The sequence below is a fragment of the Cinclus cinclus genome, chromosome 2 (genome assembly GCF_963662255.1).
Source record: "Cinclus cinclus chromosome 2, bCinCin1.1, whole genome shotgun sequence".
Taxonomy (NCBI): domain Eukaryota; kingdom Metazoa; phylum Chordata; class Aves; order Passeriformes; family Cinclidae; genus Cinclus; species Cinclus cinclus.
In genome coordinates this window covers 9,230,347-9,248,030 of record NC_085047.1, presented here as the reverse complement: position 1 = coordinate 9,248,030, position 17,684 = coordinate 9,230,347, and the positions used below count along the sequence as shown (strand labels likewise).

At 39.6% G+C, this 17,684-nt stretch overlaps 1 protein-coding gene across 1 annotated transcript in view; it reads right to left on the bottom strand.

The window, feature by feature from the left end:
- Positions 1 to 17,684, bottom strand: part of ROBO1 (roundabout guidance receptor 1) — a 488,203-nt gene that overhangs the window by 39,661 nt on the left and 430,858 nt on the right. The window contains exons 11-18 of the mRNA XM_062510764.1: positions 16,510 to 16,715; positions 15,037 to 15,118; positions 14,700 to 14,868; positions 14,435 to 14,601; positions 11,291 to 11,412; positions 8,899 to 9,130; positions 7,547 to 7,668; positions 3,869 to 4,040 (exon numbers count right to left, since the gene is read on the bottom strand). Of these exons, the coding sequence (XP_062366748.1) occupies positions 3,869 to 4,040; positions 7,547 to 7,668; positions 8,899 to 9,130; positions 11,291 to 11,412; positions 14,435 to 14,601; positions 14,700 to 14,868; positions 15,037 to 15,118; positions 16,510 to 16,715 (1,272 nt within the window). The remainder of the gene's footprint in view (positions 1 to 3,868; positions 4,041 to 7,546; positions 7,669 to 8,898; positions 9,131 to 11,290; positions 11,413 to 14,434; positions 14,602 to 14,699; positions 14,869 to 15,036; positions 15,119 to 16,509; positions 16,716 to 17,684) is intronic.

Here is a 17,684-nt window from a genome sequence, read left to right as displayed (position 1 = left end):
AGAAGATTAATATCCATTTATGGCTGGAATGCCAAAGATTCAAAAAAGTCAGGAAATTCCAGGTTTGCAGGTGTGCAAGCAAATTAACTTTGCCTCGTACATGTATAACCTATGGAATGGTACTTTTCCATATGTGTGTCCCATTCGGTATGCAAAGTGTACAAACACTTAGGAATATCTAAATGGTGTTGACATTGATAATTCTGGCAGTAAAAAACTTGCAAAACACTTGAAACCTGTAACATATTGTTTGATTGTTATCTCAAATATATGTGCATGATGCAATATGAAAATTATTCCGTGAAATATCACCAAGGTAAGAATATGCTATTTTGTCTCCTTTCTAGATGTATGTTTCCCAAACTGATAAAGAATTTTGCACTTCAATCTTATACAGCTTGAGGTGACAGCACCAAACTGCTATGAAAGGGTTTGCTGTGCGGGATTAGGAAAAAAAGATTACTTTCTTAAGTTGTTTTCAGGCCACAAACAAAAATATCAACAAAAAACGCTTATAACTATCACACTTAAGTACCTTAAGGGCCGACAGAATATTACCCTGAAGGCATGCTAGCTAGTTCACAAATCATATCTCCTAAAGGAAGCAATTAGAATAATAAAGATTCAGTGAGGCTTTCTTGTGCTTTGTACACTTGAGACATCCACTGGTTGAATAATACACTCAACATTTACAGTAATTGTGCAGACATCTCTAAATAAACAACTGCATACCATAGGTTCACACCAATTATGTGTTTAAGAGTAACATCAACTGCAGTTGTGGAGTTAATTCTCAGAGCTGGTACTCTGTCAATAAGCATAGGTAATACAAGCTACCACAGGCAGTATCCCATCACTCTATAAAAGCTAGGCTAGAGAGCAGCAAAGAATTGTTTGCTAATTCTCATCTTTCTCTACAGAGCATTTTTGTAAACAAGGTCTTTAAGTTACATGTCGTGACAAGAAAAAAAAAAAGGTCCTAATTGAAATTTTATGATTTTGTTTCTCCACAGCTCATTGTTATAGGCAAAATACAGTGAGCTGTGGCTAGGTCTCATGAAATATTTTTCCTTAAAAACAAAGCTTTTTCAGTCTTTCTTGATGTAAAATATAATATTTTCTTTTCAAACAAACAAACATTTCTTTTTCTCAGTCCTTGGAATTGCACAGAAAGCTTTAAAAGGCCATTCAAAAGCCAAGTGGCAAATTCAGAAGCTTCATGCAGGGTGTTTTAAGGAGACACATAATTTTTCAGTTGATCTCATGATTGTATGAATAACAAGCAAGTTATTTCGTTGGCTTGTCCCTGGTGGCAGGGGAAGTCTGGGGTACCACAGCTCAGTGAGCTGCTTCATGTCAGCAGAGACATGGAAAATGAAAGAGCTTCGAGATTACAATTTGTACCTGTCTTTGTAACAGGTTAAGTGTGTGCACAAGGTCATTTATCACAGCTCAGCTGATGCATGGGACTGCGACTGCACGCCTCAGCTCCCAGGGAATCCAGTGTCTCCTGTCCTCCCCTCTCCTTGTGGAAGGCGGCTCGGAAAGGTGAAGCTTCCTTCTGTCACACACCCAGCTGAGACTCTGCCCAGGCATGTCCCAGAGCCACAAACCTGGGAGCATCCCACATGGCACACAGGCTCAAAGAGGAGATCCAGAGCCAGCCATAGCCCAGTCTCACATTTTTGCATGAAAAACACATTTTAAGGAGCTAGACGTTGGATTTTAAGAAAAGTTCTTATTTAAAAAGTGAACCTCAGAATCACACAGCATATTTTTTCACACGTGGAATTCCTATTTATAATTTTATTTTTTAGTGAAGGATTGTACTAATTCAGGTATCAGGAAAAGATTTCCTGAAGGAATAGTTGGGAGCAGGGTCAGAAATGTAGTAGCTTGAAGCTGTCTCACAGTTCTTAAGAGCACATACATACAGCATGTCCAAACTGCTTCAAACCTTCTACAGAGAGCATCCTTATCCCTCTTTCCTTCCCCCTCTCTCTAACAATGTAATTTACTGCTGGTGAAAAGTGCCAATTGATGACATCAACAAAATTAATTTTCTTTCTTCAGAAAGCTACCCAGAAAAAACTGTTCCACCCCCACGCTGGGAGCACTTCTAAGAACTAGGAATCCAATTCCTTGAGGGGGCTGGAAGAAAACTTGTATCACAGGGAAGAGTTGGATCATCTACAGCCATTCTTCTCCCTGCATGACTTAGGTTGATCTCTCCTACCAGAGAGTGCTACCTCCTAAATTTAAGCACTAATTTTCAGCAGCCTCCTGCAGCTGCTGAAATGGCTGTGGACCATTTAGATATTTCATCATTCTGTCTCTTGTGGCATGGATCTCCACAAGGCTCCTGTCTCCACATCTCTGCCATGTAACAACCAAATTACGGGATTTACTACAGTACACCTAGACTCAGCCATGCCACTTAATTAGAGGCAAGCAGTGAAAGCAAACTCCAGCCATGAGGAAATATGTGTATTCTACCAGACTTGAACATCTGAACACCTTTCAAGGTGTGGGATCACTCCTTATTTTCTAACCCAGTACCCATAAAGGCCAGGAACCCAGAAGTGGGCAAAAACCTTACCCTGACAGTCTCATTTGTTACTTTTTCCACTTCACAAAACCTCAAAGTGATTAAGTTCCATTATAAAATTCACCTTCATTTAGAATTTAATTATCATCAGACCAAAGGGAAAAAAGAAGTGGTTATGGAGCCTTTGGCTTTGAAGATTTGAGGTTATCCTCATAAACCTCACTAACGCAGAATTTTCAAAACCTAAGCCATGTAGAATAAGCTTGATTCTGACTGGCTGTAGAAAGCTGTGAATGGTAACTGGCTGTAGGGAGGAAGAATCCAGCAAATAACTGCACGGTTTTCCTGTAATAATTCCATATTAATGGAGTATCATACAAACTGTGTGCAATTTTATTGTAAAATCTCCATCAATGTAATTGGGAATCATATACCTGTGCAATTTAACTAAGCTAAAGTTGGCCTTCCTTTTAATAACTAAGGAAATGTACAAGTACTTTTCCATATTAGTTGCTCTATCTTGTTTTCACATGCTCTTAAGTATAGATTTTAAATATAACACGTGAAACAAGAAGGTAGATCTACTAATGATACAGAGACAGACAGGACATAAAGTCCAAAGCAACATGCTGTGTTTGCTTTCATATGCTGTAATGATAAGGTATTTTGCTCCAGGCATACTATAAAGCAGCATATGACTATACTTAAAGCTACTTTAAATAATATTCAGTTAACCAACAGAAGAGATGCATTTTTCCCAGAAACATCCAGGAGCAATGTCCCTGGTCGGCATTTATGACAGTAGTATTTGGTGCAAATGGGATTAGAAAGTCAAATTATAGCAAATCATTTGTGTACATCTTTTTTCCTGTACTCAGGTTATTTACTAGCTTTCACACATAGTTGGTATTTATCGTGGCTCATTTTAAGATGTTTGTTTTTTTTCTTCAATAATGATGAAATCTGGTCAAGACAAATGACATCCCTGAAGTGGATCAACACCTAGTGATTCATACTCCCCTACAAGGAGTATACTTCCAGTCTTAAGGGTGAAAATTCACTTTGAAAAGTTAATAACTAAAAAGCACTGCTGAACTGGGAGATTAAAAATAAAAAAAACCAACAGTGTTGCTTTAATCCCACGATTAAAATGCAGTTCTAAGGCAAGTTTAAAACCAGAAATGCCAAATCCTGCTATTCCAGAGATCAAGTAACACTATCCATTTCACTAGCCTTGAAAGTATTTCTGGTGCCATAAAAGAAGAGAGCAAACAAACAGAAATCACCTCAACCAACAGGCAGGATTAGCAGGAAGCTTACCTAACTGGATAAACTGGGGATCGCTTTTCACTCCAGGTCCTGCCCCAGTGCTTGCAGCCACTTCCACGCTGTATCGGATACCGGGAACGAGGGAGGGGATGACCACGGAGAAGGTGGTTCCATCCACTGTCTTGTTTATGTGGTATCGGCTTTCATTGCCAAGGCACCAGACCTGCAGGGAAGCAGATGCAAGGCACATGTAAATGTTCAAAATTCAAGGCTGAAGGGCAAAAAGAAGAAAGTTGACACGTTATTTTCTTCTGGATGAAATTTACACTTTGTCGCTGTTGTAATGTCTTCAGTCATTGACTGATGGTCCTAGGCCCTCAATGAATATTGACAAGACACTACTTGTTCCAAAGAGCTGCTCCAACTACTACCATGATTTGATGATTTTATCACAATCCATTTAGTGCTCAACAAGTGCTAATGAAACTGCAAGCGCAGAAGAAATGAAGGGAAGCCCATCAGCGAAGAACTGTTCACAAAAACAACAAATTAAGAGTACTCAGTTAAATGAATTTGCAATTCACTTCTTCAGGAGTTATGTGTCACTCAAGTGCACAAGCAAGTCTTTCATCACATGACATCTTAAGAGAACTAATGTCATGCTGGAATCCAAAAGGTTTTGGTTTTTCTTTTTTTTTTTTTTAGATGGCAGCAAGGGGCAAATATTGAGTGGTATGCTGTCTTCTAATTGAGGCAACAGTGTGACATCAGATCTCATTTTTTGATGGAGACCAACATACAGGTCTAGTGACTCCAAATCACAGCTTCATATATTATTTCAGTGACATTAAATGACATTAAATATGATGAGATATTCCTTGTGTCTTTAGGCCTGAACCACTGATGTGGCAAATGCTTTTAGGAGGATGGTGGAACTCCCAATTGCTATTCAAGGTGAAGCAGCAGCTAATCTACATCTGCTAAAAAAAAAAAAAAATCACGTAGCTGCGCCTATTTCCTTTTTGTGCACCGTTCACAAATGTATTGCTCTACAAAGAACTTATCCAGAAAGTTAAATTAGTTAAATTCAATACTTTATCTGTAACGAAGCAAACCTGGCTGAGAACACCAGCATATCAGAACCTGGGCTGATTGTACATGGGAGGGAAGACTTTGCTTTCAACACAGGGAGCTACTAAAAGATTTAGTACCCAGATAGCTGTTCTAAATCCCTCATGCAATTCTGCTGCTGCAGAGGTTGCCAGGTGAGGGGGATAGACTTTCACATGCAGAACAATTGCTACAGCCCCTTCTGTACAGCCCTTTCTGCCTGGACATTGGAAATTTTATCCCACCTTCAGGACATTGTAAAGACCCTTTTTCCTTCTCTAGATGCCATGGACTGAAACAAGGCTTGTGGGACACTGTGAGGATGTGAAATGCATTTTAAGTTCCTTTGAAATCGAATCCCAGCACAGGATATACATAAGTGCTGCTGCAGATCAGGTCAGAGCACCTGAAGAGAATCTCCTTAATGTATTCTGATACTACATAGAGACTGTTTCAATCAGTGCTAGGAGTAAAACTATTGCTAATACTGCTCTTAAGATCTAAAGGATGGTCACAAAAATACTCTTATATAAATAAGAACTCGATTAAGTGAGGAACAAAAGACATTTTAAAAGAAAGACAATCTACATTTTGACTTAGGTAATTTACACAGAAATTATTACTGCTACCTTGGAAAATGGTGCATGTGCAAACAATGAAACTGATTTATTATGTACCTATAATCATGAACTTCTAATACAGAAAAAAAACATTTTTGTTCTCAGGTACTCAAGTACATGGAGAAGTGCATCAAAAATGAATGTCAGGTCAAACATCAAGTTGTTCAGTACTTGCCATCCTACATTTGAGTGTATACATAAGTAGGCAAGTTTAGAATGCTATAAAAGAAGAATGAATTCACATTATAACAGACGCTTAAGTGAAGAGAGAAAATTACTTATGCTGTGAATTTGAATTTCTGGGGTTTTGTGTGTGCTACTGACAATTCTTCAATTAAGATAGTATCCTTCTTCCTATCTATTTTATCCTTTAATAAAAGTAGGTACACTCTTGCCTTTGATCTGAGTTGCTGAGAAAATAATGAACATATGCACAGCTTTTTTTTTTTTAAGTTTTCTGAGAGAAAACAGAAGATAGAAAAACAAAAGGGGAACAAAAAGAAAAGTTCACAAGACTTCTATTTGATTTTTTTTCTTGTTATGAGTTCTTAATCTAAAATCAGCAGTTCTGAATTTCTTAAGGTTTTATTTTTTTTTTTTACAAAATCAGTAATAACATACAGCAACTGAAGTAGGAATGGCATATATATATTTTCACAGATACTTTTTAATGTCTGTTTTCTGTCCCTGGTGAAAAGCACAAAGGAAAATAATAGCATCAGTTCAACAAACACAGATGCAAAATGTACCACTGTGCCACCCACTGCTACATAAGCACTGCAGTGTGCTTGCTCCAGAACCTGGTAGCCTGTCACCTCAAAATCCTGGAAGGTGGGGTAGGGATTATATCCACTCAGAAATGTGAATTTCTTGACTTTTATTGTTGTGTCATTGCAATCTTAACATTCCTCTGATGCAGTTTCTTGTTAGAAATAATTCCATCTCTCCAACTCAGGGTCTGTCTTTAAATGAAAGAACTTCACAAATATATTTTCCAATTACATTATATTATATACCTGAAACTAGGCCATAAAACAGACTTTTTTTTACCAGGTGACCAGGTTATGAAAAGGGTTTTATTATTCTAAATTGACCATTAAGCTTAGTAATCTCTTCCACTTCCCATTTTTACTGAGAGGAAAAAAAAAATCAGAGTGAGTTTTGATGGCTAGGAATATATGTTTATAGCACTGTTGTTTAAACCTGAAAAATTGCCAAGACATTCTCATTTAGAAGATTTTCTCAATAATGTGCATTTGCAGGGAGCTAAAACCAAGGCTCCTGCCCTTCCATGGCTACAAAGCTTACTTGATATCTACATTTAAAACATCTCTAACTTGCTTAGGAAAAATAAACTTCATTTAATTTGCTATGTACATTATCACCAAAAAATAAAAACTGCAAATACAGTCTGTGTTCATAAATGAATAACAAACAATAAATACTTTTAATGTACTTTCAATTTGTTAAGAATTAAATAACATCATGAGAATTGAGTTTGGAAGAAAAGAAAAAATTTCTATGCACTAATAGATTTATTATCATAGAAGCACATTCTTTCCTTGAAAGTTTTCCATTTGTTTTAACTACCCAGTTATGCATAATTTACTCTGATCGTAACACTGTTAATTATTATCCCGGAGCTTTTCAACTCATTAAGCCTGTTTATATTTACTACCTTGGCCAGTGTCTTAGCAGCTCTCGAACAGGTATGATTCCCTCCCTCCTTGTGTGTGCATTTCCCAAGTCATAACGAAGGCAAGGCAGGAGCTGTTTTAATTAAGAGTTTTGACCCTTTGCTTTGATTTATGGAGGCTGTTTTAATTGCCTTCCACCACCTAGGCAGAATCACTAAAGATGGAGTCGGAGCCAAAGCAGTGATTTTCTCTCCCATTTTCTCTGAGTAACCAGAAGATGGAGCCAAGCATCCACGAACAGCCTTTCCCTCACTACCTGGCCGTGCTCCCTCTGCCAGGGGACCAAGCCATGCCAGCAGTACCTTGTATTCCTGAACCATCCCGTTCTGGTTGTCCTCAGGGGGTGGCTGCCAGGTGACCACGATTGCTGTCCCGTTCCCATCGTTCTTGGTTACTGAAACACTCTGAGGTGGAGCGCTAGGAGCTGTTTGTTTGGAAAGAAGGATTCAATGGTTATGTTTGTCACGCCCATGAGTGAGTTTGTTTAAATGGAAGATGGTTTCTGGGCTCTAGAGATTCCATTTCCTTTGTGCCCCACCCTTCACCGAGGGCAGTTTGTGCCCTCAAGATAAAATGATACAGAAGGAAAATGTATAACCCAACAACAGAGTTCTGCTGTAGTTTTGCTGTGCAAGCCAGGAAAAGCAGCGCTCCAAATTGTACTCTCAGATATCCATCACCTGCATGTCACAGTTCTGGGCACTGAGTCCCTCACTGGTGTCAGATCGTCTCACCCAGGATCGAAAGTTTTGAACAAGAAATCCTATACAGTCCCCAGTCTAAATCTCAGTTCCTCTAGAGTGTAAAAAATAATGAGTAATACAAAACTTCCTAAAATCTGGACAGAATGTGTTAGTATTAACATATTAATAATATTAGTTCATGTTTTGAATTTGAAATAATCTTTCTAAAGAGTGGATGCTTAGCTGATGCTTAGGATGAATGCACACCTATTGAACCATGTGCAGCAATAAACTGCAGCTATACAGCATTTCTAATGGAGGAGGAAGATGGAAAGGCTGCACAGCCTAGCAGAAGCACCAAAATCCCTATTCAGAGGCATTGGCCACCTTGCATACTTACTACGCAGGTACAGCAACAAAAGGAAGAGCTTTATGAACCTTGTCTTTTTAGCACATGCCTGAGATGGAAATACATAATTTAGTCCACTCTATCTGTTGCCCTCATTCATCTTCCCAATTTGTCTCACTGATTGATCCACATATAAAAGCCTTCTAAAAACCATGGTTTCATTCCCCCAGCTACACTGCTTTGATGATTTCTGTGGTGTCTGCTATCTACTTAAGACAGTGATTAGCAAGTGCTTGAATCTGACAGAAGTCACTTGTGACCAGCCCATGAACTCAGCAGGGAGGAGTGCACACACTGCAGGGAAGATAAAAAAGTGAATTTCCCATTGTGTGTTGGAGGGGATTTTTGCACATCCCTCCCTCTCTGTCTCTCGTGCCTGGCTCAGAATATTTACTTCTGTGTCACCAAACAATTCACATAATGATCAGTCTCCTCTGCCACAGATTGCTGCTCTCAAACAGCATGCACTTCAAACAAGATCAAATAATGAACATATCAGAGGAAAGCTGGCCAGGCTGCTACTTCAAAAAGAAAAGATGAAGACAGTCTAGCTCCCACTTGCCTTCTTCCAGGGTCTTTGCAAATTTCACTTCACTATCTGCTCCCTGAAACTCATTAAAGAAAGGGCGGGCCTTGATTTCATAGTTTACACCTTTCTTCAGCTCCGGAATGATAACACTGTTTTTGGTTGGAGTCCTCACTTCAAAGATTAACCACTCTGATTCTCCGTAAGATGCTGGTGTAGGCCGGTACAGAATTTTATATCCTTGAATATACTGGGATTGCTGGTCCACCTGGCAAGACAGCAGAACACAGAACACATCCATAAAGAGACAGGAACCAGGAGTGATGCCCATGACACTATCCTGGACTATCCCTCATGTTATTCAAAGTACAAATCAGCAGATAAAGGCTCCTTGCATTACAGCAAATTACAGGCCTGATTCACAAGTGCATTAATCCCTTCGATGCTGGTAGAACTGTGCTGGTTTCCTAGGATTTAGGAAGGCAGTAAAAGGGGATAACAAAGTTGTATGATATACCCCAGCTCCATGAGGTATATTTGCCTTTGCATCCATGGAGCAAAAGAGCTTGGCCCAGGTCAGACTGCTGCCCATCTGAAATTGCAGAGCAGAGCTGAGTACATGGGGAAAGGGAGATCTACAGTGCCAGGGCTCAGGGTGATGAATATGGAGATCAAAGAGAGAGCCTGTCAACTCTCCCGAGGTGTGGACACTTCCCAAAACCTGTGAAATGAGCACAGCTTCCTGCCTGCTTCTTTTTGGAGAAAGCAAACTGAGAGGGTGGCCAGCTGGCACTGTCTCTGTTGCTGTGGCTGGGCTCTGCCACAGGGCAGATCTCCCCAAAAACTTCCCCCATGTCCACCCAGTCAGAGGGAGGCCCTCTGCTAGAAGGAAGAGGGCCAGGTTTCAAGAGGGAACATAAAACTCAGTATGGTAACGCAGATGAGACATGGAAAAGCAAATCAAGCTCAATGGTCCTGAGTGCTTTTCAAACTAAGGCAATTTTATACCAAACGTATGGAGAAAGAGATCTGAGTGTAATTGAGGGCAGATCCAGTATGTTTGGCTATAGCTGAAACAGAGAGATTCCTTATACAACTGGTCTGTCATGGAGCATTCACTATCTTTTTAACTACTGGTTTAAATTTCTGATGAATAAGGAAGTCCAATAACAACCACAGTAAATTTTAAAGTATATCAGATTTTCCTGTTTTCAAAAATCTCATACAAAAATATAGTAATACTATGTGCTTGCAATTTTAATTCAAAGAGCAACACATTTCATTTTTAATAATCACATCAAGAATGCATATGTTAACTGAAACTGAGGTAATGCTTATTTTTGAAATTGCAGAGAAGCCACAGGCCACCCAAGAGACTGACAAAAGCTGCCTGTCTGGAAAAGGTTGTTCTGTAAGTAAAGGTCAAACAAAACTTGCTAGGAACCTCAAAGATGTTTTAATGTATTAGTTAAAGCAGGAGATTGCCTGCTGCAGGTGGCCATACTGCAGGTGAGAGTGTAATTACTGTGCAACACAGCAGGTATTATTGCAGCATCAAGGAGCCCCAGGCAGAGATCAGGACTCCTTTGGGCTACAGATCTTCTACGAAGTCAAAATGCCTTTTGTTCAAAATATTCTGCTATGGCATGGCAGGAGCTACAGCCCGTGCTGTCCCACACCATCCCTGCCAATATACTGGAATGTTCAGATGGAAGTCCTACAGAAACATCAAAGCTCACTCCTTATGGTTTTATTTCTGTACACGGTATAATTATATCCCCAACTTTTTCTTAACTTTGCATTCCATTCTAAAACTGATCTTTGAGTGCCACTCCTCACTCTCTCAGTTCCTCTGCCATGTCCTCCAAGTGGCCAACTTCCTGCTTCCCTGCTGCCAGAGCAACATCAATATGACATTGCCTTTTTTATCTCTTCTCCCTGCACCACATGTACTCAGTGAACCACAGGAAAGGATAGGCTCAGATGAGGCTATCTGATTTGGGTGTGTTTGTCATGTCCATAGCACGGAGGTAACACTTTCAAACAGAATTGTGGAGTATTTCTCTCTACAGGTGACTGACAGACAGGGAATTGCCCATGTTATCTCATTAAGGGACTGATACACATCCTACTGAAAGCAGTGCAAAGGCTTCAAATGATATGACTTAGGAGGGCTTTCATCAGTCCTTTAGCTTCCAGAGGAGGACTCACCCTATTGCAAACAGCACTCTCTATAGAGACAAAGATGGAGAAAACAGGTAAACTTTAATGAAGAAGAAAAGCAGAGCACAAAGTAGCACTCTTCCCAGAGAAAAACATTTGCAAGCATGCAAACTACTCAGCTTCTGAAAGTGTGACCCCGCTGCAGCTGAAGCAGGACATCCCAGCAGTACATGTAACCAGCAGCAAGGTACAGGTTTGTACTCACAGTCCAATGAACTTCGATTGAGGAGGAAGAAAGGATAGTAGGGTTGTGCAGATGTAGCACCACGTCACCCAGCTCTCTCTGGACCTGCTTGTGATCCACACCTTGACTTGTTGGCGGAACATCTGCAATAATTTGAGATTCCATTCTCACAAGTACACATGATTGTTGAAATAAATACATGAAATAAGTACATACAAATGAGTATGTCAGAAAGTATATGATGCTATCACTAATGAAGTTGAACCTAAGTACTTCCTCCTATTCATGTAAGAAAAAAACTACATGAAGTATTTTCTTGAGCAAATCATCAACATTTAGGCAGTACCAGCTCAAGAGACTGCACTTCCTTTGACAGAAATGTGAGGGCAATGCTGTGCAAAAAGACACACACTCAAGAGCAGCTTTGGTAAATGGCTATGGCAGCATCTCTTTATTCTTTCCAGCTGGGAAGAGAAAGCATTCTATTGCCCACTGCCAATTCCAAGAGACCAGGAAAACTATAAAGAACAGCAAAAGCAGAAGCTGTATCTTTAGATAAATTCATGACAAACTTACTTAGTGTTACCACAAAATAATGTTAACATACAGAGAAAAGATGAATTAGTCACATGGCTGCAGCTTCTCTAATGGCAAGAGGCTTCTGTAAACAGCAGGCAGAGCCCAGCTGAGGGCTGTCTGAATCGTCTGATATTTGGCCTGTCCTATAGCTGGAAGGATTATTCATTTGCATGAAGGGACAAATTCCTCTCAAAACACGCAATAGTACAATTAAAACACATATTTTTTGCATATTGAGCCCTTGGAAAGCACATTTAACTGAAATGGAATAACTGTCAGATGTGTAAAATTTACAGGGTAATCACTAAAAGGGTATCTAAAACATGTACTGTGGAAACAGAGTAACAGCTTCTGTTCTAGGTTCACATCTCACTCCTTGATCACCTCATTTTAAAGAAGTACCATGCTGACTAAAGTGCTATGACTGAGAATTCATGAAAAGTACTTGCAGTGATTACTACTGAGGTTAATGCCTAGTCAGTGAGTGACAAATCTGGATTCTTAGTGAGCAGCATCAGTAATAACAAAAGAACAAAACAAAAAAAAAATTCTCCACTGAGTAACTGCTACATCCCCATGCAGTATGTTGTGCAAACAGTCCATTATCACAGTATTTCCCTCCTCCCAAAGTTTGAAAGCATTAAAGATAAAAGCTTCTGTTTGGGAGCATTGCCTAAATATCACCCTGCTCAGAATGTAACAGGAAAGGCAATGGAATAATTAGTTCTAGCTTTGCTAGTCAGAAGAGATGACTCATTCACAATATGGACCAAACTATTCACAGGCTCAGCCATTTGCACATCTGTGCTATAAAATGAAGTGTGTGGTCTCTTGTTTCGGCTCCAAGACAGGGACTGTCAGTGAAAACACCCAAAAAATGTGGTTGTTAATGCTTGCAAAGTGCAAGTAGGAAGGCAGTAGGAAGGTAGTGATGAAGGGATGAAGGCACTGAAGGTAGTGATCTACCTTCATCTTGGTTTATGGACTGAACACGCAGTTAGGACAGAACTATACAACCCTCTAGATAAAAGTGAACTGGGCAATTTTTGCTTAGATAGTCCACAACATAAACAAAAATGAAATGGTATTGGAAGATGAGCAGAACTGTTCTAAAGGACTTGACACTTAATTACATTTCTTAAAATTGGAGAAAATTTTATGTGTTAGTTGTTATTTTTATTGAGGTATTGTGTGGCTCTTGGGTTTTCAGCTCTACTAGGTGCCCAGAGAACAGTGAAGCTTTTCCATGCCATTATAAACCATTCAGTTGAGTGAACAGAACATTTGCTGTTTCTCAGAATCAGGTCAGTAATCAGTTAGTTTGGAACAGACACAGCATCTCTTCTCATCTCCAGAAATGAAACTACACTGCATGAAAAACAGGCTCGTTCAGCTCTATTCCCAGAAATCAGGAATCACTAAAAGGTTATTAAATCTCTCTTTGGTAAAAAAATTAGGAACCTGTGCAATCCTGATTTTCCATGTGGCTGTGACTCTGCTGAAATTGTCACCCATATCCACTGAAATTGTCACCCATCAGGAGAAATGCATAATACCAAAAGTCAGCAATGTGAAACTGGTCACTCCCCAGGGGAGATGAGAAAGACATCCTTTCAGACCAACTACAGAAAACATGAGAATTCACCAAAGAAAAAGGCTTTGTTTCCTTTAGAGAACTTCCTTTCAAAAACTAACATGTACTTACTTACACAAACAAAGAAACAAACATACAACACAGACACTCTTAATAAGCCAGTGGGTCAATTTCTCCAGTAAGTGGGAAGATCAGAAAAACAAACAAACAAAAAAATACCATCTCAATGACTTTTTCTTTGGAAAAGAGTGTGTCTAGTTTTCCCCTTCTTAAGAATCTAAGCATTTCACTGGAAAAATGCAGGCTTCAGAGCTGCAATGCATTATTCCCTGTACATCATCCTTAGTGTCATTTATTGGCTACAGTGAGCACAAAGATAGTTTTAATTTTACATAGCTGGATTCAGTCCATAGCTGGACTGAATGTGGATGACTCCTTCATTCACTTCTACCCAGACTTTTCTTCCACTTGGCTATCTGTAAGCTCTGCTTTCTACCCTATTTCACTTCCAACAGTTGTACTATGGAAACACTTGTAACATACTGCCAAAATATCTTTACTGGTTCATGATGCCAAATTCCTTCAAATTTTCAACTTTTCTCTTTCTTATTGCAGCAGAAATCAACTTAGGTTACATATTGTTTCTCTCCCTGTCTCAGTTTTAAGCCTTATTTGATTCATTGGACATAGTAATAACATTTCCATGGAATTTGAGGATTTGTGTGGGAACTCAAAAAAACCCAGGGATTACTTCGGTTGCTAGCAAGAGCTATTCTGCAAGTTGTAACTACCTTTGGATAAGAGATACTAGGCAATGCAACATGCTGTGTTACAGAGAAATGCAAGTTTAAACACTGTATTTGACTGCGGTATATATTACAGACAGGATAGGTAGACAGTCCAAAGCTACCAGAATTCCTCCATCTGGTATTGCTTAGTCAACTTGTGACAGCTGCTGTGGACACCCAAAATGTTCAATGTCAAAAACTTACCTTGAGTTTTCACTGGATCAGATATTTGGCTTGGGTCACTCAGCCCATACGCATTAGCTGCTCTCACAAGGAAGAGATAAATTGCATTAGGTTTTAGCCCTTTAACTGCAAAACTCTCAGTTTTCACATTTTCAGCTACAGTTTGCCAGCTGCTCCCTGATGCATGGCTAAGGATAAAACAAACAACAGCAGGTTAGCACGTGGCTCTTTAGCAACTCATCACACGTAAACATACAGACAGCAAGATCACAGGAGACTCACATACCTGAAGGCCTCAATTATATAAGAGGTTGGTGTTGCACCTGAATTCAAATTAGGTTGCCATGACAATGTTACTGTATTTCTGCTGACATCTGTAACCTCGGGCTTTGATGGAGCACTAGGAATCAAGTTTGGGTCAGTGGGTCTTGGTGGCTGCACTGGGACTCCAAACTCTGACAAAAGGAGAGAGAAATGCTGAGTATGGACAGGCAGCAGCTGTAAGCTAAATGCTACTCACATCTACACTGGAAATTTATGACAGATTCAGGTAACTTCTGCCTTTCAATTTCTGCTTTTCCTTCGTGAATTTTCCCCACACAGAGGAGCCCTGATGGGTTTACCTTGGACCTCTATGAATGCGCTCCACGTCGCTTCGCCACTCGGGGTGGAGGCGATGCAGGTGTATCGGCCAGTGTCACCCAGCTGCACAGGACAAGAGAACAACAAATACTTTAAACAATCAGCCACTCAGTGGGCTAGAAAAGCAAAAAGCTCTCTGTGCTCCCCCATGAATATGGGTCATGAGTATCAGCCTGCATAAACTTCTGCACCAGAAACTCTTTCTGCTAGAAGTTACGATTTTGACAAAAACAGAAATGGGTGTTTGTTTCTGAGCAGTCACAAAAGAATGGGAAATGCTGCAGATTCTAATTTAATGTTAACTATTCTGTAATGAGCAAACTGAAGCATTTCCTGTGGCATTTATTCCTTACTCTGCAGAAGTCCTAACAAATAAATTGAGGAGGAACTCAGATGACAAGACCCCATGCAATTGTGAACCTTCTACATAAATAATGCCTGGGGATTTATCAGGACTGGAGCACTGGAGAACATGTCGTCTTTAAAGCAAAGCTTAAATATTGCACAGGGTACATATGGGGCTCCCTGTGTTAGTATAAATTTCACTCTACAGCAGACCCAAAAAAGAATCTCCATATGCTATCCTCATCCAGTTCTGAATGTTGGATTATTTGTCCATATGTGACTTAATCACATTTCAAAAGTGTTTCTTTTTTTCCCCAAAAAAGAAATGCTATCCTCCTCAGATCCCAGCCTCAGCAGATAAACTGAAGGGAAGTGATCAAAATTCAGAGATTTAAGCTCTAAGCCAGTCTGACTTGTAATTGGCAGCAGGGCAACTCTAGGGAATATGGTAAAGTCAAGTATTCTGCCTAATCTAAAAAAAAAAAAAAATTTACTCCATTTCAAACCACAGAAAAGATAGCAGAGAATATCCACGATGCTACAACTTCACGTTAGAACATTTTAAGGTGTGCAATGCACGAACAGCAGCAATACTGGCCAGGTACCACAACTCCCTGAGGAAGTCAGGTATTTGACAGGTGGTTAACCATTTTAAACTATGTTACACTGATGAGTGAGCATGTTTAAACACTAAAAACTCTTGTGAAAAAGCTGTGTACATGGCTCTGTTACTGAATATGATAAACAAAGGTTTTCTTTATAAACATCTGAATTAACTAGATAATTCTAATCTGTTAGTGCTAAAGCCCGAATAATGTAATGATTCGTCTTACTGAAATACGTTCCCCTTCAAGTTTTAAGTACAAAATAATTCCCTTAATTAATACCTCTTTACTGCAATTTTTGTTATGAAATCTGAAATAATGTGCCCTAGGCAGGTGTTAAGCATAAAGAATGCAGTATCTGAAAACATGAAGTACCAAATATTTTAGTACCTTTATGTAACCTTTCATTAATTCTAAACATAGGAGTTATTACATCAAAAATGCCTGGAGGTGAAAGCACAAAATGAAATTAAAGAAGAAAACCCATTTGCCAGTTCAGGCTACCTTGGCATATCTGATCTGCAGTGCTCCTGTCTCCAGCTGCTTGATGCGAGAGTCTTGGGTGGAAATGAGGATCCCATCCTTTTTCCAGAGGATAGTGGGCATTAAAGTGCCTGTGGCCACACAGTTCAGGACTAAAGTACCATCTACAGCTACAGTCTGATTCACAGGACCCTGCCGAATGACAGGGGGAGGCCGGTCTGCAATCACTGCCAGGAGAAAGAACAGGAAAGACATTTCTCCAACTGGAAGCAATTTTCTAATCATCTAAGTAACAGCAGTTGCTTGAGGCTTTGAAACAAACTAAAAATAATTAAACAAGTAATTAAAGTTGGAGGCACGCATTATTCAGGGCAGGGTGGATTACAATGATGCACAGCTACGGATGTTTAAAATGATACTCAGTGCAGTATTTTCAGAACAGAGAAAGTACTGCATATTACACATCACTGCTATCCCTCCAGATATTCTCCAAGTCCAGTGCCTTTATGAAGTGATAATGGAAAAAGAAAGGACTTCCCAGATTCTTTGGCAAGGCACAGATTTCACCTTTTCCATCTTTCACCACTGCCAGGCCTGTGAAACACAGCTCATACTTCCAGCATTTAAAGACAGAGAAAAATGAGGTAGGCAATCAGGGGATAACCTTACAAATACCTACTGCTTAAATAGACATTTTTTATGTACCACCAACTCATCCTGGTGCTCCGTCCTAATCATGAGATGCCCAGCAGTAGGGTAAAGCAAACACAAATGGACAGAGCCATTTTGGAAAGATATTCCTCTATGAAATATTTTTCCCGTAGCTTCTGACTTTTAGGATGACTTCACAGCCATGAAGAAAATCCCACAATCCCATTGTCGATGTTCTTTCACACAATGGAAATAAAGTGCTATTGATGGGTTATTTAATTATACTGCACAGAACAATATAAACCAGTCTCAGTATTTACAGCAAAAAGAATGGCAGTCTTCCATTATCCAAAACAGAGGTAAAATTTATCTTGTTGTGTTTCAGGGTCTGCTTTACCTGTACCATCCAAGATGACATGCAATGATGATCTGACAACAGCCATAATTTTAAATGCCATAAATCTGTTTAGTGGCATGGAGCTCAGGTAACTTAAAAACTGGTTTGGTAGCTGAAATACAAACCTGAAGTTCTCATAATTTGTGAA